The following is a 24013-nucleotide window of genomic DNA, read 5'->3' as shown; positions in this document are numbered from 1 at the left end:
TGTGTACACAGAAAAGCAAACAAAACATTCCCCCAAAGCAACATTAAAGGTCTGATTTCAACCCACAAAACTACAAGAAAATGGAGATCTTTGGCCAAACTGCATACATGCAGAATCAAAGATGACCTGAATGGGCATTTAGCTGATAGATCTGGCTTTTGAAGCTACCATTTCCAAAATGAAGTGGTAATTTTAAGTCTCTTTGCTTTCTCGTGATAGATATATGGACTAATTGTTATAACACACCCAGCATTCCTGGTATCAAAATAAATTACATAGCAATTCCTCTGAGTAGCAGTCTGTGACGCCAATACTGATTAGCTCACTAAAGGCAAGAAAAAGCATGAAGAAGGATGCCGACCACATGGGGAGTAGGGTTCCCACTCAAGAGGCCTTGGGTCCTAGAAAACAGTACCCTTATGCAAATCCAACAAGATGAAGCATGATATCCAGCAAGACAGAAGATCACTGCCACCCAGGCCTTCATATGGATTTGGGAGTGAGGGTGGAGGTAAGGAGTATGCTGCCCTTTCTTTCTGCTTATGTTATATTGTCATACTGACCCTCAAGGTTCAAAAACAGTTTTCCAGGGGAAACAGAAGAAGATGATGAATGAGATGTCCCCGAATGAGCCAGAATAAAGAAAGCGCCAATCCTTTTCACTGGGATGTTGCAGAGAAACTCTGGAGAAACCCACAGAAGGTCTCACCTGTGTAGAGCTCACAGGCAAGTTAAGTTCCCAATGTCTTCATTCTCATCCACAAGGGTAGCTAGAGGGTCCTAACAGCCAAACTGGCCCACACGGAGTGTGAATCTCCCACTCTCTGAGCCTGAGACCCTCCTTTTCTGTAGACTACAATATACTGGCTTTCATTTCAAGGCATTAATGGTTTCCTGGTGGCTAAAGTCTGTACATTTTACATTGATGTAAACCTAAGAGTCAAAGTGAAAACCCATTTCTCTTGTTCAGTTCATGTTTACAAAGTTTTCATAAGGTCATATCTCATTTTATTCTCATAGTAAGTTATAAAGTCAGGGCATATTCCAGGCTGAGGAAGGCCTTTCAATAAACCATAAGTGCCTTTTTTTTTTTTCAAATGAAAACAAAGCCCAGGGGTACAAAAATAAAGAAGGGAATTATCAAACCAAAGAGACTGTCCTATGTTAATTAGAGTTTGTTTTTTTTTTTTTTTGCGGTACGCGGGCCTCTCACTGTTGTGGCCTCTCCCGTTGCGGAGCACAGGCTCCGGACGCGCAGGCTCAGCGGCCATGGCTCACGGGCCCAGCCGCTCCGTGGCATGTGGGATCCTCCCGGACCGGGGCACAAACCAGCGTCCCCTGCATCAGCAGAAGGACTCTCAATCACTGCGCCACCAGGGAAGCCCCTAATTAGAGTTTTAAAAAATTAAGTAAAATCTTTAAACTGAGCATTTACAACTAAATTTTTTTATTGAAGTATAGCTGATGTACAACATTATATAAATTACAGGTGTATACAGGTAAATATTTTAACTGCATCTGTTTATATCAAGTTTAGTAGCAAAAGAACATTGAGGAATCTGTGCCACTTTTATGTTGCTGTCAGGGGTGAAGGTCCAAGGGCAGCATAGGCAATGATTCAAGGCAGAAATGTGCACACTCATTCAGACTATGACCCGGAGTCCATTTCCAAACCATGATTTAGAAATGGCAAGTCTCTTGCCTCTCTACCTTTCACCCTTTCTCTAAAAGTTAAAGAGTGTTGCCTATTTTGAACCACAAGCCAAACAGTACATTTTGTTCTGGTTTAATGTAAGTCCAGCAAAGGCATATCTCGGAGAGATTTTGGGTTCCATTCCAGATCACCACAATCAAGCGAATATTGCAATAAAGTGAGTCACACAAATTTTTTGGTTTCCCAGTGAAGACAACGTTAAGTTTACACTACGCCGTCATTAAGTGCACGACAGCACTATGTCTAAAAAGATAATGCATACATCTTAATTTAAAAATACCTTATTACTAAAAAATGCTAACCACCATCTGAGTCTTCAGCGAATCATAATCTTTTTGCAATATAACATCAAAGATCACCGATCACAGATCACCATAACAAATATAATCATAATGAAGAAGTTTGAAATATTTCAAGAATTACCAAAATGGGACACAGAGAAACGAAGTGAGCAGATGCTGCTGGAAAAATGGTGCCGACAGAGGTGCTGGACACGTGGGGTCGCCACAGACCTTCAAGTTGTAAAACACGGACTATCTGTGCAGCACAAGAAAATGAGATCTGCCTGTACTGAAAAACCTGATCTGACTAAAGAACCAGCAGCTCTAGAAAAGAGTTTGGAAAACAGGAATAAATTTCCAACGTTCACACATTATCACCAAGAATGCTATGCAACACAGAAATGTTGCCGTTCAACTCTACCTCCTTACCTGCTCATCAAGATAAATTCCTACGTGGCACCTGAAAGGCTCTCTACGGTGAAGCCACCATCCTAGTGGCCACGGTGCAAGTGCACCTATGACTTTGCTACAACAACGCTCTATGGTAGACAAGCGGGGAGCACAGGCGCTCTCCCAATGCTGGTTCATTTGTGAAACGGTCAGTCTCTAGAAGGAAACTCTGTCGAGCTGACAGGAAGGGGAGGAAAGCAGAGTCTTTAGACGCCTTTTGCATGTTATCAAATAGCAACCCCCCTTCAACTATGTTCACCTGTTTCCGGCTTCACACGTAAAATCGGCTCCTGCCAAAAATTAAACTACGGAATAACAAGATGTCCACCAAACAGGAGGCCAATGAACAAAAAAGCCAGCTACACAGCAAGGCACAGCAGAATTACACTGCTGTCTTTCCGCTGCCGGACTCAGATGACTTAGAGGGGTGCTTCGCTCTAGAAGGTCGCACCACAGTTTGGACTTTATCCTGTGAGCTGTGGGTAATAATGGGTGGATTTTAGGCGGGAGAATGGCACAATCAAGTTCTATGTTTTATAAAGCGAGTTCATTCCGGCGGCATTGTGAGAGCTGCGGTGGAGTCAGGAGGCTATGGCAGTGGGTGAGGGAAGAGACAACCAGAGCCTGGATGAAGGCAGTGGGAACCGAGAGGAGGAAGAGGAGAGACTGCAGAGGAGCACTTGATGGACTGGGGCCGGGTTACTGGAGGTGCGGGAACGCAGGGCACATGGGTGATGAAGCCAAGGCCATGTATGTACCTTCTCACAACCTATGAACTCTAAAAGAAGTTAAAGTAATGTAGATGACTCCTGAGGCTACTTACAATGGAATTCCACCTCTATTTCCTTACCTTGGCAGCAGAGTTTGATACTCCGTGTGTAACGTTTCTGATAAGGCCCCCAACATTTCCATACTTTATCAGTCCAGTCACCCCTTCAGAAACATCATTCAAAAGCCCCATGGGATTGCCAAGGAAGTCCACCGATCCCAGGATTCGAGCTGCCTGGCTGAGCAGTTCCTGTCAAACAGAGCAGGGAAAGAAGAAGAAAACCGGCACCTGTTTATATTGGCAGATCGAGCATCCCAAGCAAAAAGGTTAGAAATCTCTCTTGTCCTCCATTCCCACCAACACCAACAATCACCCTTTAATTCTCATCAACTGTGAGCTCCTGCCCTTCGTGAGCTCTGCCCTAAACCTCTCCCAATACTCTCAGTACTCTTACACTCTTCGAAGCCATTCAGAAGAAGAAAAAAAAGCTATGAAACAGGTAAAACTCTTTACAAATACTTACTAGTATATATAGCACACTCTCCTTTCCATCGCTCTACAAATACGGAATTAGCCAGCAGCGGGGTGAGTTTTAAAAGGAAAGTGAGGGAGGGAGCAGACTTGGAGCCCCCTCAGAGTCTGCCGAGCGGGTGGTGCATAGAGTGGGCACGTTCAGATCTACCCAGCAACCCCCCACTTCCTGTGTGCCCCCGCTGCCTGACTCCACGGTCCAGGGATATCTGCTATCTCACTCTCCTCACAGTGCAGTGGAAATATCACCGGTGAGGGAGGTCAAGGAAGGAAGCAAAGAAAGAAAGGGGGGAGATAGGAGGGAGGAAGGAGAGAAGGGAACACGCATAGGATACACTTTAACTCTGACAGCAAATAAATTTGATATGATCTTGACCCTTCTAGTCATCGAAGAGTACGTCTTGGCTTTAGATTTTGGTCTTTGCAGTCTGGATAATAAATACAAAATGGAAAATATCCAACTTGATAAAAACTTTTTAAGTTCAGCTCTAGGGCAGGATTTCATAGGCTCTAAGAACACTGATGCAGTCGCTGAAAGTAGGCCCATGCCTGGCAAACAGGGTTCACATTCACAGTCTTTTGTGTTGTCATGAAAGCCTCAATTAAACCCTTAAGATTGTGACTGATCTAGTGGAAGCCCCTGAGACCAGTTCTGAGAGACAAGATTATCCGTTCATAAATCAGATGCACTGTTTCAAGATTTTCATGATGTGCGTGGACTTCATGGGCTGTGATGTGACCCATAACACAACAATCAGAGCTGCAATGTTCATCTGGGTTGTCAATAGTGACATCTCAGTAACCAGAATTCCCAAACAACTAAAACAATCATTCTGCTTATGCTCCAGCCACTAAGTACTGCTCCAAAGCTCACCTCCTGGAAATGTTTGAGGATATCATTGATGATGAATTCCTTGGTCTCATAGGGATGTACCCGAGTGAATGGATCCAGATTAATCACGGCATCTTCAAACCGAATCAATGGAAATCCCAAGGTGCTTTTTAGGGCCTAGTTAGGGGAGAAAGGCAACAATATGCTTTAGCCATATGATGGTCTGGCCTTCCAGGGTACTGTAATTCTGAATTCCATGAAAGCTACAAGTCATGTCAACTTTCCAATGAGAGTCAAGGTTATGATATTAATAAATAAGGATTTTCCCCTGTAATTATAAAAGTAAAATATTAGGAATATATATAAAAATATATAGATATATCACTCAAAGTAACATATATCACATAGAAATAAACACTATTAGCTTCACAGCATAATTCTTTCTGGTCTGTTTTGGATCTGTATGTTTGTCATGTTCTACTTTTTGACTGAAGCATACCACACATACGTAAAGGTGTACTAATCAAATGTATGGTTCAGTGATTTTTCTCAAAGTAAACACAACCATGTAACCACCACGCAGACCAGAAGGTCGGTTATTATCCCCAACTTGGAAGCACCATACCATCACCCCCTCTTTGTGGACCTCCCATCAAGACCCCCTCTTCCCCTAAGGTAACCAGTATGCTTGTTTTAAAAAAAATACATTTATTTATTTATTTATATCTTTTTTTTTTTTTGGTCTGCACTGGGTCTTCGTTGCTGCGCGTGGGCTTTCTCTAGTTGTGGTGAGTGGGGGCTACTCTTCGTTGCGGTTCGCGGGCTTCTCATCGCGGTGGCTACTCTTGTTGCGGGGCACAGGCTCTAGGTGGGCAGGCTTCAGTAGTTGTGGCATGTGGGTTCAGTAGTTGTGGCTCGCGGGCTCTAGAGTGCAGGCTCAGTAGCTCCGCGGCATGTGGGATCCTCCCGGACCAGGGCTCAAACCCGTGTCCCCTGCATTGGCAGGTGGATCCTTAACCACTGTGCCACCAGGGAAGCCTGTGGTAACCAGTATCTTGACTTCCAGCACCACAGCTGAGTTTTTCCTGCTTTGAATTTTATCTAAATGCAATCATCAGTATGGACTTGGTTGTATGTGGCTTCTGACATCAACACTAAGTCTGTGAGAGTCACTAGGTTGTTGCACACAGCTGAAGTTTAAACACAGCTGTCAGTGCTACACAGTATTCCAACATATGAATAAAACTATTTAACCACTGCTGTTGATGAACAGTTGTGCTGTTTCCATTTTTTTGCTATTATGTATAATGCTGCTATGAACATTCTTGGACATGTCTTTTGGGGCACATTTGTATGCATTTTTCTTGAATTATCTACCTGGAAGTGGAACTGCTGGGTCATAAAGAACATACATGTTCAACCTTATAGCCTATGCTGCCAAGCAGTTTTCCAAGGCAGCTGAACTGGCTTACTCTCCCTGCAGCAGTCTATGAAATTTCCCATTATGCGACATCCTCACCAACACTTGGTAAAGATAGCTTTTTAGAAATTAATTAATTAATTTATTTATTTATTTTTGGCTGTGTTGGGTCTTCATTGCTGCGTGCGGGCTTTCTCTAGTTGCGGCGAGTGGGGGCTACTCTTTGTTGCAGTGCACGGGCTTCTCATCGCGGTGGCTTCTCTCGTTGTGGAGCATGGGCTCTAGGCGCGCGGGCTTCAGTAGTTGTGGCATGCGGGTTCAGTAGTTGTGGCTCGCGGGCTCCAGAGTGCAGGCTCAGTAGTTGTGGCACACGGGCTTAGTTGCTCCACGGCATGTGGGATCTTCCCGGACCAGGGATCGAACCTGTGTCCCCTGAACTGGCAGGCGGATTCTTAACCACTGCGCCACTATGGAAGTCCCAAAGATAGCTTTTTAAAAAACAAATATTCTAATGGGTGTGTAATGGTAACTCAGTGTGGTTTTAATTTCCATCTTCTTGTTGAAGGATGAGATTAAGCACCTGATAATATACACATCAGCCTCGTGGATATACTTTTTTGTTAAGTTCCTACTTGAGTCTTTTGCTCATTTTCATAGTGGATTGTCTGTGTTTCCTTAAAGTTCTGTAGCAGTTTTTCTTATACATTCTGTACACAGTCTTCTGTTTCATGAATATACTGCAAGTATCTTCTCCCATTATGTGACTTGTCTTATCACTCGTGGGTGTTTTTTGATAGCAGACATTCTTAGTTTTAATGAAATCCAACTTAACAATCTTTCCCTTTATGGAAAGAACTTTCTATGTCATAGTTAAGAAATCACCTACACTAAGGTCATAAAGATATTCCCATACGTTTACTTATAGAATTTTTATTGTTCTGCTCTTCACATTTAAATCTACAATCTACCTGAACGTGATTATTATATATGTTCTAAAGCACAGATCAAGAAGCATTTTTCCCACATGGGTATCTAATCGACTGAATAATATTTATTGAAAGGCCATCCTTCCCCTTATTGTAGTACAGTGTAACTTTGTCATAAGTCAAGTGAATGTACTTATATGTGTCTGTTTTTGGATTCTCCTTTGTGTTTCATTTTGCCCTGCCTTCTGCCAATACCACACTGTCTTAATTACTATAGTTTTATAATAATTTTGAAGTCTGTTAGTGTAAGCTCGCCAACTTTGTTCTTTTTCTTCAGGACTACCTTGGTTACTCTTTGCACTTTTCATCTCCAAATAAATTTTAGAATCAGCCTGTCAATCTGCCACCAAAAAAATTGCTAGAATTTTCATCAAGACTCTACTGAATCTATAGATCAATTTGAGGAGAAATGACAACTTTATAATATTGAATCTCCCAATGTATTAACATGGTGAACCCCTTTACTTGTTTAGGCCTTTTAAAATTTCTCTCAGTAATATTTAATTGCTTTCTGTGCAGAGGTCTGGTACACACTTTGTTGGATTTATTCCTAGGTATCTGTGGTACAGTAAAAATGGCCACAAATTCTTTGCATCTTCTATCATTAGCAGAGTCTATTTCCCCTTCACCTGAATCTGCACTGACCTTATAACTTGCTTCAAACAATAAAGTGCAGCAGAAGTAACATGTGCAACCTCTGAGCTTTGGCCTCGAGAGATCTTGGAGCTTCTACTCCGCCCTTTTTGATGTTTCCACCATGTGAAGAGGCTGAGACTAGCTTCCTTGAAGACGAGAGACCACGTGGAAGGGGGTCTATTGACAGCCAACAACAAGCGCCTGACATGGTTGTAAGGTCATCTTATATACCCTTTGGTCTCTGCTGACTGGCAGGTGACTGCAGCCACATCAGTAACCACAAGTAAGTCCAGCTGAAACAGCACCCAGCTAAGTCCAGTCTAAATTGCTGACCCACAGATTTGTGAACAAATAAAATGGTTGTTTTAAACTACTAAGTTTTGGCATGATTCATTACACAGCAATAGATGATACTGTATTTGATGTTCTCTTAATGGTGTTGTAAAGACATCCTTCAAATTTTCCTTTTCTCTGACATATAGAAATACAACTGATTTTTGTACAATGTCTTCAGTGACCCTGTTAAATCTACTTATTTATTCTAATAACTTAGCTGTATATCCTTTTAGATTTTCTAGGTAATCATGTTCTCTGCAAATAATAAAGTTTTCATTTTCCTATCCAGTCTTTATACCTTTTATTTATTGCACTGGCTAGGATCTCCAGCATAACAGTGAACAGAAGTGGTGAGAATGGCCATCCTTCCCTGCTTTCAATAGATCATCACTGTGTATGATATTTGGGGTAGCTTTTTTATGGAGACACTTTATCAGATTAAGGCAGTTCCTTTCTATTTTTTTTGTTTCCTGAGTTCTTATCATAAATGGATGCTGAATTTTGTCAGAAGACTTCTGTGCAACTATTGAGATAATCATATTTTTTAATTCTTTCATTCTGCTGATGTGGTGAATGACATGATTTATTTGGAAATGTAAAGTAAACTTACAATCCTGGAATAAACCTGATTTGGTTATGATATACAGTTGGCCCTTGAACAACGTGAGGGTTAGGAGTGCCAACCCCCATACAGTCAAAAATTCTCATGTAACTTTACAGTCAGCCCTCCATATCCACAGTTCCACATCCACAGATTCGACCAACCATGATCATGTAGTGCTGTATTTACAGAAAAAAAAAATATCAGTATGTAAGTGGACCCATGCAGTTCAAACCCCATGTTGTTCAAGGGTCAACTGTATTTTCCTTCTTATACATTGCTATATTTGATTTGGTAACATTTTGTCCAAATTTCTTTCTTCTATGTTTGTGAAAAAATTCTAGTCTGTAATATTCCTTTATTATCTGATTATGTTCAAAATATAAATTATAGTTTTCTGGTAAACTTCTTGTACACTTATTTTAAATTCTGTATCTGATAATGTCAACATCTGGTTTCTCTGTTTCTAGAGTCTGTTTCTAGCATCTGTTTTTTCTCTTGATAGGCCTGGTAATCTGTGATTGAATGCTACACTCTGTATAAAAACTTATAGATTTTAAATGAGTCTTTAGTTTCTGGCAGGCAGTTAAAGAGGCTTATTAATCCAATCAGTGTTTTCAAGGCTGGCTTTCAGTCTTTGTAAAGATAATCTTGGTCTGTTTCCATCTTTATAAGGTTTGGTATAGTCCTTCAGCAGTCTCAACTGAAAACCAATTCCATTCCTCCCCTTGTAATCTCCCCAGCACCATAAAACTGCTAAAAGATCTATTTAGTTAGCCTCTTGGCTGCTACTTTTTGCTTGGCTTCTCTCAGACTACTTAGAAATTGGCATCTGCTTCAAGAAACAAAACAGCTCAGACTATTGGGGTTTCTGTTCTGCCTGTCCCTTCTCTGTAAGATATGAGCCCCTCCACACCTACGGTCAATTAATCTTCGACAAAGGAGGCAAGAATATACAGTGGAAAAAAGACAGTCTCTTTGGCAAGTAGTATTGGGAAAGCTGGACAGCTGCATGTAAATCAATGAAGTGAGAACATTCCCTCACACCATGCATAAAAATAAACTCAAAATGGCTTAAAGACTTAAATATAAGACATGACACCATAAAACTCCTAGAAGAGAACATAGGCAAAACATTTTCTGACGTAAATCGTAGCAATGTTTTCTTAAGTCACTCTCCCAAGGCAAAAGAAATCAAAGCAAAAATAAACAAATGGGACCTAATCAAACATAAGCTTTTACACAGCAAAGGAAACCACCAACAAAACGAAAAGACAACCTACGGACTGGGAGAAAATATTTGCAAACAATGAGACCAGCAAGGTCTTAATTTCCAAAATATACAAACAGCTCATATAACTCAATAACAAAAAAACAAACAACCCAATCAGAAAAAGGGCAGAAGGCCTTAACAGACATTTCTCCAAAGAAGACATGCAGATGGCCAAAATGCACATGGAAAGATGCTCAACATCCCTAATTACTAGAGAAATGCAAATCGAAACTACAATGAGGTACCACCTCACACCAGTCAGAATGGCAATCATTAAAAAGTCTACAAATAATAAAAATGCTACAGAGGGTATGGAAAAAAGGGAACCCTCCTACACTGTTGGTGGCAATGTAAATACATGCAGCCACTATGGAAAACAGTACGGAGATTCCTTAAATAACTAAAAATAGAGTTGCCATATGATCCAGCAACCCCACTCCTGGGCATATATCCAGAGAAGACTATTTCGAAAGGATACATGCACCCCAATGTTCACAGCGGCACTATTTACAATAGCCAAGACATGGAAGCAACCTAAATGTCCATCGACAGATGAATGGATAAAGAAGATGTGGTGTGTACACACACACACACACGCACACAAATGGAATACTACTCAGCTATTTAAAAAAAAATGAAACAATGCCATTTGCAGCAACATGGATGGACCTAGAGATTATCATACTAAGTGAAGTCAGAAAAAGACAAATATCATATAATATCACTTATACGTGGAATCTAAAATATGATACAAATGACTCAAAGACATAGAAAACAAACTTGTAGTTACCAACGGGGAAAGGGGGGGTCGGGGGAGGATAAATTAGGAGTTTGGGATCAGCAGGTACAAACTAAACAGATAAACAACAAGGTTCTACTGTATAGCACAGGGAATTATATTCAATATCCTGTAATAACCTATAATGGAAAAGAATATATGTATAACTGAATCACTTTGCTGTACGTGTGAAACTAACACAACATTGTAAATAAACTATACTTCAATTAAAAAAAAAAAAAAAGATCTGAGCCCCTCAATTACCAGCTCTCTCAATAGCAATGGAGTCTCACTTTTGCTTGGCCAGACCTGTGAGACTGCCCGAAGCTTTCCTTGGATTCTCTGACTTTGGGCAGCTGCTTTCTGCTTGACTTATTTACCTTTCTCCTTATACCACTTACAAATTAGAGTTGTCTCAAAAATAAAACCAGAGTAAATGCTGGGCTCACCTTATCGAGTTTCCTTCGTCTCATAAATCGTGGCCCCTCAAGTACTGGCTCTCTTGGTAACTTTCCAATACCTTCAAACAGACTTTTGGGCTTTTTTCAATCTAGCTTTTCTTGTAGTTCTCAGCTGGTTTGGGTCTGCTATAAGCCAGTTAACAATTTTTGGATATGGTCTATTTTCCAATTAACAATTTTTGGATATGGTCTGTTTTCCAATTATATTTTTATTTAACATGATGGACACTTCAGATTTTAGAGAGCATGCCAAATACTCTTCTTTTTTTCAATGTAAAAACACTTTTCCATGCTAATAATGTCAGTAAATCTCTAATCTACTTGGAATTTATTCTTATACAGAGTGTGAATAATAAATTTAATTTTATATTTTTCCATATGGCTATCTAATTAGTCCAATATCATTTATTAAAACATCTATATATTCTCCACTGAATTGAAATGCCTTTATATTAAAATAATTTAATATAAATGCAATTTACTGGACTTTCTATTTTATTTTCTCACTTATTTTTTAATCCTTTAGCATGTATTTTCAGAGTCTGCTTTAAATTCTTCTGGAACAAGAGCATGTTTAATTGAAATGAAGTTATATAATTGAAGAAAACCTAGATGAAACTGTCTAAAACCAGAGTGGGAAAACTTTTTTGTGACTCAAAATTCAGATTCAAAAGGCAAAAGACTGATAAGTTTGACAACATAAAATAAAAAGCTTCTGTACGATTTTAAAAAAACATACGCACACCAAAAGCAAAGTAAAAAAGACAAATGAAAAACCAAAGAAAAAATACTTGTGACTTATAACAAAGACAAAACTTCTATAAAGAGCTTCTAAAATAAGAGGAGCTAAAAGACCAATAAAATGATTTTTAAAATGGACAAGTGATATGACCAGACAGTTCAGTTCACAGAGGAGAAAAATGGCCCTTTTTAATAAACATATGGGTTAGGAGAAGAGAAGAGACAAACAGAAGAGTAACAGGAGAACCAGCAAGGACAACGCCAAGAACAGGGAGGTCAGCAATATCAAATATGGCAGAGGATCCGACAAAGACGAGGACAGAAAGAAGGCCACTGCGTTTGGTGCCTTGGGAAGAGTCACTCGCAACCTCCTACTGAATTTCAGGACAAAACATTTCAGAGATTAAGAGCATCCTCGGGCTTCCCTGGTGGCGCAGTGGTTGAGAGTCCGCCTGCCGATGCAGGGGATGCGGGTTCGTGCCCCGGTCTGGGAAGATCCCACATGCCGCGGAGCGGCTGGGTCCGTGCGCCATGGCCGCTGAGCCTGCGCATCCAGGAGCCTGTGCTCCGCAATGGGAGAGGCCACAGCAGTGAGAAGCCCGTGTAACGCAAAAAAAAAAAAAAAAAAAAAAAGAGCATCCTCAAGTTAATTCAGCCTAACACTCTCGTTTCTTTAAATAAATAAAGCCAAAGAAACGTTAAGTGGGTAGCCTAAACTCCTGTAGCTAGTTATTAGTAGATCGTAGACTTGAACACACTCATTTTCACAACCACAACTACCTAACAGGCAGAACGCATGGAGACCAGAAAAGAGGATTATTTTACTTCTCCTGAAAAACGTTCTGCTATTCATTCTTGCGTGTCTCGCCCATGCACGTGGTGAGTGACGATGAAGTGAGTAGGTACTGTTTTCCCCATTTCACTGACACAGAAACTGAGGCCCCACAGCCTCAACTGCTTTGCTCAGGCCCACAATAAACAGATATGCTAGGAAAGCCAGGTACTGACATCAGTTCAGCAGTTTGTTTTGTCAATACAACTCTGAGCATTACTTTCTTCTCAGAAAAGAGGAAATGAGATCAAAGCAAAGGCATATGGCAAAAAGCTTTGTACCCCAACTTTCTCATTGCAACCAAACACTGAAGAAGAAGAACCACACATAACCCAAAGACTTTGAAACCTCTACTAAGTTGTCAAAGCCCTCATGAGGGACACTATCCCCTTTCTGAGAGGCTAATGTGCTTTGTCTGAACCAAGGAAGTTTTCTGGCCTTTCAGTAAAAATGATCTTTACCTGGTACTGCTTTGGGGCCTCCCACATTTGAAAAAGCTGAGATATGGCACACTGGTATGAATTACTCTGCCACCTTCAGGCTGTTCTGGTGAGTCAAAGTAGAGGTCAAAGTAGAGGAGATGAGAGTTCCCCTCTTTCCGAGCCAAACAGGGCTTTTTCTTGTAGTAACTGAATGACTAATCAAATACAGTAGTATACAAAGTTGATGCTTATTTACTCAAGTAGCAGACAGTTTCCTGTTATAAAATGGATTCTGGAGAAAGCAATCTGTGCTCATAAGTTCCTAATAAAAATAGGAAACTGTCTATTCCTACTTCCGCCAGACAAAAACCGCTGAAGTCTTCCAGAAACTTTATAGAGTTGAAAGAAGAAATACCTGTCCATATGCCATAAGGTCTCAGATCACAAGCTAGTCCCTGGGCCATGTCCTTTCCTTTCTTAGTTTATCCTGCACTAAACAAAACTGTCTGGAATTCATTCTTTAAAGGTTTATTTATGGTACATAGAGACTGTTTATGTGAAGCAGGGTATTTGCCCACTTCCCTCTTGGGACAGTGTTTAAAACTACAGGGATATTTCCCTCTCTGGCACTTTCTGAAATACAATTAACAATACTGGATCTTTTTTCCTTTTAACAAATCTGGTTTTTATTTAGGGAGGGGAGGAAAAAGTAAAGGGTCTGAAGTTTCCCAACAAATTATTTCAAGCCTTTGAGAAGACAGTTTTAGGCTTTTTAAATAGTGTCTTTGTTTGAAATTCCCCCTCACCCCCACCCTCTTGCTCTCCGACCATTAAAATGTGGGTTTTCTTCCAAACTAGATTGCTCAATTAAAGCCCTTCTTTTGTAATACCCCAGTGCTCTAAATGGGAAAAGGGCTGCTGTAGGCCACCTTGTGAAACCTTTTAAAGGCTCCTGGACTCTTTTGATCTTTAAGAAAACCGAAAGAACATATAAACTACCTGGCACTTTCAATATTATTCTGCTACTCTCTAACATGCAAACTTGGGAGAATAATGGCGAATGGGGGTGGGCGGGGAATGCCGTGCTTTCGTCTCTGCGTTTGTGAGATGGAACTATTATCTCCCCCTTCTTCCATCGCAGAGTAAGGAATCCAATTGAGATAGCAGATGTGAAACTGCTTTGAGTCCTTCTGAACAGACGCTCTATCTGGCAATAATGTACCCTCGGTGTAAACCTGAAGAGACTTCCCTCTGAGACTTCTGACAGCCTCGCTTCTGGCCTGGAGTCAAGAGAATCAAGATAATTATGCCTTCAATACCAAAGACATGGTTACCTTTTAGTCAGACTCTCATGATTCCTGCTCTGGGACAGGACTCCATTTCCTAAGCACATACTTTTAGCCGTTACATATTCATCTCAAAGAGCAGACTGCTCTTCCTAAGAGCTACTAATAAAGGGATATTACTCTGTTAGAAAACTATTTGAATAAATGACATTATTTTATGAGTCCCAGACTCCTCGAGGAGAAGGCAAGACACAATAAAATGGTGACTTCTGTAAGCTGAGAATTTAACTCTGACGTCCCAATTCCCAGCACCCTGTTTGAAACATTAAGGTACCACATTCAGGGTGTCTCCCGCCCCACACCTCATAACGTGGCTGCTCCACTGAATCTGTTTAGCAATCATTTGAAAAACGCCTTGAAAATGTTCCTTCAATATAGCGCCAAATGAAACACTCAACCTAAACAATTCCCAGTGTATTGCATGCAGGGCGAGCGTGCAAGCATCAAAACCATGGAACTGGGGGTCTGAAGCTACTTCAACTGTAGAAAATCATACTGCATTTGTTAGTCTGGGGGGAAATCTTCTACCAGGAGCAATTTGGAAGGAACAATTAGGTGTCTGTGTTTCTTAGTAAGATGATTTAGAAAACAAGAAGTCCTTAACTCTCAGGAAATGCTTGACACTGGTTTGTTGGGTGAGTGCCAAGTGTTCTGGGGGAATATATACTTTATCAAACAAACCCATTCCAAAGGGTCACGTAAGTCAAGTGGATACTTGTGGATATTAGCAAGATAGTGGTTTTCCCATGGTTTCCCCCCCACTCCCATGCTAATTATAAGTATCTTTAGTCTCCTGGGAAACATGAAGTTAAAGCTAATTAAGCAGACAGGACAGTCCATCGAGAAGGCACCGTTCTCAGGATGGTTGCAGGAGCTCCCTGGTCCCGACCAGCATTCCCAACTACTCATCCCGTTTGCTGCCTTAATGAAGCAGTCACCCTTGCCCAAATACGATTTGATGTGGACCAGACTACTGTCTTGTTACCTATAAGTCTATTTTAGAAGTTGTGAGCTGGCAAATCGTGGGCCACATGAGGCCCACACATGTTTTGTTAGGTCCACAAGGCTTAAAAACAAAAACAAAAAAATTCAAATCGGTTGCCAACGTTTAAAAACCAGGAGATTCCACATAAAAATCCAGATTTCCGGCTTCACTTTAAAAAATCCGAAGATCTGGCAACACTGGGTTCACATTCCCCGATAACAACTGGCTGGAGCTGAGCTGCACTGCCCCCCCTTCAGATGAAGAGTGCACACTCTGAGGGCCACGGTGCCCCCGGAGCTGCTTTGCCAACTTCACTGCTGGCACAGTCCCTGCAGGCATGTACATTTATGACTCCAGGTTTATTACTTATTTGTCCATGTCTCTAGCTACTCCTGTTCAGAAAGAGAGACCACCTTGCAGCATCTTAAAGGATGCAGCATGGGGCAGTGGGAAAGCCTTCGACCGGTGGTTAGTGGGGAGGTAGATGTCTTGATACCCATCTTCAAGTGCAACAGAGGAAAGAACCAGAAGTAAGGGGCGCAGGCTGCAGGGAGGCAGATGTAGACTCCGCCTGAGGAAGGACCTTCCAACAATCACCTGGGTTCTACTCCTGCTCCAACTACACAGGCTTCAGTGGCAAAACACTGTGAACTCCAATATCCTTGTTCATCAAGCAAGGGGATCATTAACGACTCACAGAGCTCTAAAATCCTCTGCCTCCTTATGTTCTAAGGGACAGCACAGCATAGAGGTAAAATGTATATAAACTTTAGAGTCAGATAGGCTTGGATCTGAATTCTAGAAGCATCCCTTAATTTTAAGAGATTTTACTGCAGAAAATAAAGATGGTATTCAGACTGTATCTGTCAAGTGCATATCCAGATGCTCTGTCGGACTGTCCCATCCTGATATGGTGGGTAGGGGAGGCCACACTTTGGTGGGTAAGTGACCGCGTCATCCTTGAAGGCGGTAGACATTTCTACCGTCAACCATTCAAAAAGAGGTGAATACTTAAGAGAGGAGGTGAGAAGGAGGGCAGGCAGGACTCGGGCACAAAAAGAAGATACTGTCTTGGCTACAGCTTTTCTCTCGAGTCTGGGAGCGGCCCTAGGAAAGGAGGCTTTTACCTCATTGAGATAAGCCAAGAGCTAAGCAGAGGGCAGATGGGGTTTTATGTAATTCCGTGTTTACTCTCTTTTGTTACTCTTTAATCTTTAGCAAAGTCATACTTAAACATTAAAAAAAAAAAAAGAAAAGAAATATACAGTTGACCCTTGAACAACACACTTAGTTTGAACTGCATGGTCCACTGACATGCGGATTTTTTCAACAGTTTACTCGGATGCAGAACTGCACATAACGGAAGGCTGACTGTCAGTTATATGCAGATTTTCAATTGCGAGGAGGAGTGGGTGCTCCTAACCCTCACACTATTCAACGGCCAACTGTATATATGTACATACACGCATGAGTCGATGAACCTTCTCAAAAAAGAAAACCTGTAAAAATATCTGCTACAAATGATGATGCTGGACAGAAAAAGAAAGTGGTAAACACATTCTTTTCCAAGGAAAAGTCACTTTTAAAACTTACCCAGCTAGCAGCTCACCTTGAGATCCAGTGGCAGCTTGTTGGAGGTGAACACGCTCAGCTTGATCTGGGGGATGCTGATTTTGAGATTTTCAAAGTAGTATCGAATTGGCGTCCCGCCTTGTTCAGCTGTCTTTTCGTGGAGGTTTTCATCGTATTTTTCCACCTCTGGTACAAAGGTAGAATTGTTTTCTTGAAAAATAAGTTTCCTCTGAAGTCTCATGATGCAAATACTTTCGTTCACATTGAAAAGAAACTCACAGAAAAATGTAAATGTCTATTTGTCTAAATTTAATTTTTTAGGGCTCAGCAGTATGTACAATATCCTGATGCCATTTCTTTGTAAAAGTAGATCTGGTTCATGTTGCTGATCCAGAAAGTACAATAGCTTAATCTTTTGATTTGCGACTCTATTACCATCTGGCAGATATCATCTCTGGAAAAAATAATCCAGGTGGGAAAGCCAAAGGTCATGGGTGTGCTTGCTGGCAATGCGTTTTCTAGAAACCATGTCGTTATCATTATCATTATAAATGACCCAGATTATCTGAATTTATTTCAGAAAATGGTATCTAAATAAGTACTTGGAGTGTAGTTTAACTGAATCATCATGAACAACATGACCAATTAAATGATGAACCTGAGCGAAACATAATGCCTTAAAAAGAAACAGGCTACAGGCTATAAAGAACCAACATCATGACAAGTGGCTCTCTCTCCCAAACAGTGGACATGATTTAAATAGCAGAGTGGAGGCAGATTTCTCACTTGTTATCTCATGAAGTAAAAGGGATGAACATAGGCTAAAACACAGCAATGTGCTCTTTAACTTGATGCTGTCCCCACACCCATGTGGGCAGCTTATTTGCACTTGGATTCATGTGCTTTTAGAAATAAAACCAAAGAGACTGTACATATCTACATAACAAACAAATTTATACTGTAAGCTTTTATATAGTTCTATTTATAGAAAGAAGGGAATAGGTTAAAAAAAAAAAAAAAAAAAAGAAGATACCACAACAGAGACAGGCTTATCTGTATTCAGGGAACAGGAATAGTTATAGAAGGCAGAGGAGATTCCTTAATGAAAGGCAGGCAAGGATTTTACAAAAGAGTCTAAAGCCACTAGACAATGCTTGGGGAGAAATTTATGTAGAGCAACTTACAAGAAAAGCGTGTCTAATCAAATTTAAAGTAAAATTTCCCAGGACAGTACCAAAAGAGAACAGATACCTGGCAGGCAGGCTCAAGTGGCTCTCTGAATACAAATAAACACTGGCGTTCTGACCCAAAGTGGAGAACGCAGCACTAAACAGACAGGATCTGCTCCTGATCCCAAATACACTTAAAGCTTAAAGTCTAAGTCTGGGATAAACAGAGCAAAAATATTTTTCTTGCATTGTGCGCGTGTATGTTCATATGTACACACGTCCCCAGGGATTTTTTTCCCCCTTTAGCCAACATGGGCAGATAAACATTAAAAGTCTCTATCTTCTCATTTCTTTAGGCTCAGTATTTAGTTTAGTCTTCAAAAGACTAAGCATTACTGACTTCTTTCTAAGCTGTATATACAGTCTAGCAAAGGCCATGATGAGGCATCTAAAATAAAGAGACGACAGCTACATAATTTCTGTGGCACTGCTGGAAAATTTAGGTCTTTCAGAAGCTTATCCTACTCCCCTCTCCAAAGAAGAGTAAAGTAACTAGAAACCTTTGTAATTACATTAAGACATAAGGGTATGGATGTGAAAAAAAGTTAAGGAGTTGAGGCTAGCCAATTTTTTTCCTCAGCTAAACCAAAGGAACTGCCGAAGGGATTTCTGATTCTTGGCCCTGAAACTGTTTAATAAACAAAGGTTAGGAAACAAAGTGGTTTGCTAAATGACTAACATCATTTCTGCCATCTTAAAGCAGATGAGTCAAAAAACATGAAACAAAGAGGAACAATATACTGCTTCCCAAAAGCTTGCCCCTGGGCATGCTGGGACACCAGAGACCCTTGGAGCAGCTTCTTTCATTCACAGATACACCTCAATACCTGTCAACAAGCAATACTTAGAAAGAGAACTGAACCACAAACCTTAGCTTCCCAGCTCAGACTATGAAGTGGATAGGGAGCTTGCCAGGCATTCAGAGGCCACCTGTTTTCACAAGCAGACTAAAAAATGCCACCCTTGGGCCAATTCCCAGATACACACCTAGAACATTCGACATTACCTGATTCTGCCTGATCGTAGCCAAAGAAACTCAGCAGCTTGAGGAGCAGTTTCTCCTCAATTTGTACCGTGAATCTCTGAGCCGTGACCATCAGATGCTAGAGATAAAGAAATTCTGATTTACAGTGCGAATGCCAGAGGAACTCTCATCCGTGCCCTAAGAAGGCCCCTGTGATATGGCGTGGTCTCTTTACTTATGTGATTTCATAATCATGCTGCCAAATTTTTTCTGGCTCATCTCTCTCTACATTGTTATAATGAATCAAAAATTCCAGAAGATGTTTAGTAGACAATTCACCATCCTACTGCTTGGTTCCCAGGGCATCTGTGTCTGGTTAGTCAGGATTACACTTTCAGATGCACTGTGGTATGTGGTACTGAGCTCACATGGACAGCAGCTAGTTTAAGGAGCAGAACTGGGCTTGTGAATTTGAGGGCCACAGGCAGGCTTGACCCCACTAGCGCTGGTGACAAAGGACCAGAAATAGGAGAAGCAACGTCTTAGCTCCCACTTTTCCAGGATTTGCTAGCTTGCACATGAAGACTTCTCCAGGAAAGAAAGTTTATCACTTCCGAATGATCTGCTTTTAGTAAACAGTGTGGCAGCTTACAGAGGAGGATGTCTGTCCCAAGGTCAGGCCCCTCCTATCCTTTTTCCAGTAGTCTTGGATTATTTTTTTTAATTTATTTTATTGAAGTATAGTTGATTTACAATGTTGTGTGCTAATTTTTGGATTATTATTTTAATAATATATCGAGATCAGGCCTGGTCACGAGCAATCTAGAAGATGCTATACTTTCCTGCAGAGACTTCACGCTGATGAATACCGACTCTGGCCCCTATGGATTCAGTACTATTGCCCGCTGAATCATCGACAACACAACTGAGAATCTGAAGTTTTAAGAGGCGTTTCCATCAATTCCGCTCCGCAATGTATCGAGTCGCTTAGTGCCTTACCCCCACTGGACTATTTCCATCCACAGCCTGAACTGCTGGCTCTGAGCCTTGGCTGCGAGAGGACAAATCAAGCCCACCAGCCTACCTTGTAGATGTTGGTCAGCGCACTCTTACTGGGGAACTTCACCGTGTTCACTTGCACAGCAGGGCCTGTCTCAATGACCTCATTCTCATTGCTCAGTGGAGTCACAAAGAGCATGAAGGGCTGCGTGGTGCCAATGAGCTGATTGTCCACCTAGGACGTGAAAGAGCAGCAACAAAAAGAGACAAATTGCTCAGTTTTCATTTTTACCTTTAACTAGGTCTCACAATATGCAGGTCATTCAGAAAGTACTTTTGGAAAAATACATTCTCACTAAAACCAGCAAGAATCATAGCAGTAGTTAGGAGTGATACTTTATTTGGTGAGTACTGTGTGCCACGCACCAAGCGAGTCCCCTCACAGGCATTATCTCATCAAGTCCCATGACGGCCGGCCTGTCCAAGTTATCAAACTCAGGGCTCTGCTGCATCCTCGCCATAACCTCCTGGGGACCATCACCGTCCTCACGTCATAGACAAAGAAGCTGAGAAGAGAGCCCCCTGCCTAAGGCTGTACACCTAGTCAATGACAGAACGAGAACTTGACTCCACTTCTCTCTGTCCCCAAAGCGAACGCTCTCAACCACTAGGCTATCGATGCTTCTCTTGCTCCAAATTCCCTGAAGAGCTCAAACTAGAGAATCAGTAGCAGATGGCTACCAAGTGGGCACAGCTGCCCATCCTAAAGTCAACTCCTTTCTAGGAATGGAGTGATGAAAGCAGTGGCACCAGGGACTGCTCTATTCATCCCCCCCATCAGCACCATCACCGAGAACACACTCTCCACACTCAGGTAAGTTTATGGACCTCCGGAGGCTCACGGCAGGAAGCAAGCATCTTTACTTTGTTCTACCCTAAAGGCCCACACACTAGGAAGAGGAAAGAGGAGAGAACATGGGTCGGGTACCCCTAAGTGTACTTCCTCCACATCACCTAACACATCCCTCACTACAGCCCTAAAGGTTAAGTGTTATTCCTCCCCATTTGACAAACAAGAAAACAGAAGCTTAGAGAAGCTTAGAGAAATTAAATTACTTGCCCACATTCACAAGGTATAATAGTAAGTAGGAGAGGTGGGATTCAAATGCAGGTATTTCGAGCATCAAGCCCTTGACCTTTCCATTGTATCACATGGGTTCCCACAGAACCATTTTGTACAATCGCTGCGGATGGTCCTTCTGTTGGCTTTCAAGGTGCAGAGAGAAGGGCGAGGGACCTAGAGCACTTCTTCCTACTTCCGCTCTTGCTTCCTACCACGTGCTCTCTATACAGCAGCCAAAATGATCGTTCAAAAACACAAATCATGTCCCTCCTTCCTGGACACGCTGCAGTGGCTTCCCTTTCTCCTAGGACAGGACAGCACTCCTCAGCACAGCCTCCAAGGGCCCACCTGATCCAGTCTCACTACATACCACTCTCCTCCAGGCTTGCCACCATGCCTGTACACAAGCCTCCCCATTCTTTCTCAAAGATGGGCAAGTCTCTCCTCCCTCAGAATTTTCTGGAACATTTTCCCCCAGTATACCTTTTCTTTGGTTTTCTCATTCTCTTCTTCCAAGTTCAGCTCAGCTCCCACTTCCTCAGGAAGACCCTCCTAGGCCACTTTACCTAAAGCAGCAGCATCCCTCTTTATTCTCTCACAGCAGTTATCCCAGGTTGGAATTATCTATTTGCTTGCTCGCTCACTTACTGGCTGACTTCTTTCCTAGTCTGTTAGCTCAGAGAGCAGAAACTTCATCTTTTGAGTCATGGTGGTATCTCCAGAGCCCAGTGCCATGCCCAGCACACAGATGACACTCAGTAAGAATTCACCCAGTGAATGAATCACCTGTCACACCCAATAGAGGAAATGACAATAAAGTCTCACCTTATTCTGACCTCTTCTTTGTTCTTTCCCCAAACACATTTGATACAAGTGTACTAACTGAGAATTTCTGATTCTTGTATTAGTCTCCCAATTAGATTCTGACACTCCCTAAGGGTGGGACTATATTTTCTGTTCTTAAAAATTCTTCCTCATAGCACTGTAATCATAGTAAACTCTCAAATCTATTTATTTTCTACAATTTACAGCACACATTAAATCAAGAGGTACTACAGGAAAAAAAAATCTTTTTAATTACAGTAAAAAGTCAATGAAATTAATGAACAGCAAATGATTCTTCAGATCTTCTCTGTAAGATCAAAAAAGAAAGACAAAGAAATAGAGGTGCAAGATATTAACTTTTTATCCTCAAACAAATGAGATGTCATTAGCCTGAACTCTTTGCTATTTGTGATATATGATGAAAGAAAAAATTCTTCTGAAAAGGGGTTTTGGCATGATAATCCTTTATTTTTGTAGTGTGGATCTGCTGGAAATGAGTCCTTTTAGTTTTTGAATATCTCAAAACACCTTTAATTCACCCTTGTTTTTGAAAGATATATTTGCTGGGCACAGACTTCTAGGTTGGCAGGTTTTTTTTTCCTTTCAACACTTTGAAGATGTTGTTTACCATATTGTCACTTGCATTGTTCCCAATAAGAAACTGGCTGTCATTCTCACCTTTGTTCCTTGTGAGGAACGTGGCTTTTTAAATCTGGATGCTTTATCACTGGTTTTTTTTTTTTTTTTTTTTTTTTTTTGGCGGTACGTGGGCCTCTCACTGTTGTGGCCTCTCGCGTTGTGGAGCACAGGCTCCAGACGCACAGGCTCAGTGGCCATGGCTCACAGGTCCAGCCGCTCCGCGGCATGTCGGATCTTCCCGGACCAGGGCACGAACCCGTGTCCCCTGCATCGGCAGGCGGACTCTCAACCACCGCGCCACCAGGGAAGCCCTATCACTGGTTTTGAATAATTGATTATGATGTACCTTGGTACAGTTTCCTTCATGTCGTGTGTGTGGCAGGGCAGGGGGGAGGCGCAGGGGAGGGTGTGAATGTGGGTTTGTGTTTGAGCTGCTTCTGTGAGTTTATAGTTTTCACTAAGTTTGGAAAATTTATGATCGAAATCTTTTTATTTTTTTAAAATAAAATTGAATTTAATTCATGCCTTTTTAAAAATATTTATTTATTTGGCTGCATCGGGTCTTAATTGCAGCACACGGGATCTTCATTGCAGCATGCGGGATGCTTCACTGCGGCGCACGGGCTTCTCTCTAGTTGTGGCACGTGGGCTCTAGAGCACGCCGGCTCAATAGTTGGGGTGCACGGGCTTAGCTGCCCCTCAGAATGTGGGATCTTAGTTCCCTGACCAGCGATCAAACCCACGTCCCCTTTGTTGGAAGGCAGATTCTTAACCACTGGACCACCAGGGAAGTCCCTAATTCATGACTTTTAAAAGTTATTCATGATTAAAAAAAAAAAAAAAAAAAGACATTTACCTAACAACAAGAACAAAACCCTCTAACAAACATAATAATTACAAAATTCCAATTTTTTTTTTTTTGTCTCCTCCTCTCTCTCTCCTCTGGGGACTCCAATTTTCCATATATTACGTTGCTTGAAGTTTTCTCATAGGTCACTGATGCTGGTCTCTTTGTGGGGTTCTTTTCCCCTTGGATTATTTTTCTCTGGGTATTTCAACTTGGACAGTTTCTCTTGTTATGTCTTTAAGTTCACTAATCATTTTTTCTGCACTGTGTCATCTGCTACAGATCAAATCCAGTGTTTTTTCCATTTCATTTTAATGTCTAGAAGTTTGAGAGACTTTTGTATCTTCCATGTCTCTACTAAACTTTTTAAACATGTAGAATAGAATACAGTTACAGGGCCTCCCTGGTGGCGCAGTGGTTG

General features: G+C 41.5%; 1 protein-coding gene across 3 annotated transcripts in view; it reads right to left on the bottom strand.

Moving 5' to 3' along the window:
• The window catches only part of VPS13D (vacuolar protein sorting 13 homolog D), a gene marked incomplete at its 5' end in the record, with an annotated part of 242440 nt that overhangs the window by 86788 nt on the left and 131639 nt on the right, over positions 1 to 24013 (bottom strand). For all 3 annotated transcript variants that reach the window (XM_079697300.1, XM_079697301.1, XM_079697302.1), the window contains 5 exons: positions 3296 to 3463; positions 4620 to 4754; positions 17004 to 17152; positions 19202 to 19298; positions 20244 to 20393. In XM_079697300.1, the coding sequence (XP_079553426.1) occupies positions 3296 to 3463; positions 4620 to 4754; positions 17004 to 17152; positions 19202 to 19298; positions 20244 to 20393 (699 nt within the window). The remainder of the gene's footprint in view (positions 1 to 3295; positions 3464 to 4619; positions 4755 to 17003; positions 17153 to 19201; positions 19299 to 20243; positions 20394 to 24013) is intronic.

This window comes from Hyperoodon ampullatus (genome assembly GCF_949752795.1).
Source record: "Hyperoodon ampullatus genome assembly, chromosome: 2".
Classification (NCBI taxonomy): Eukaryota; Metazoa; Chordata; class Mammalia; order Artiodactyla; family Ziphiidae; genus Hyperoodon; species Hyperoodon ampullatus.
The sequence above is the reverse complement of the archived record's forward strand: the minus strand, read 5'-3'. Positions and strand labels throughout refer to the sequence as shown.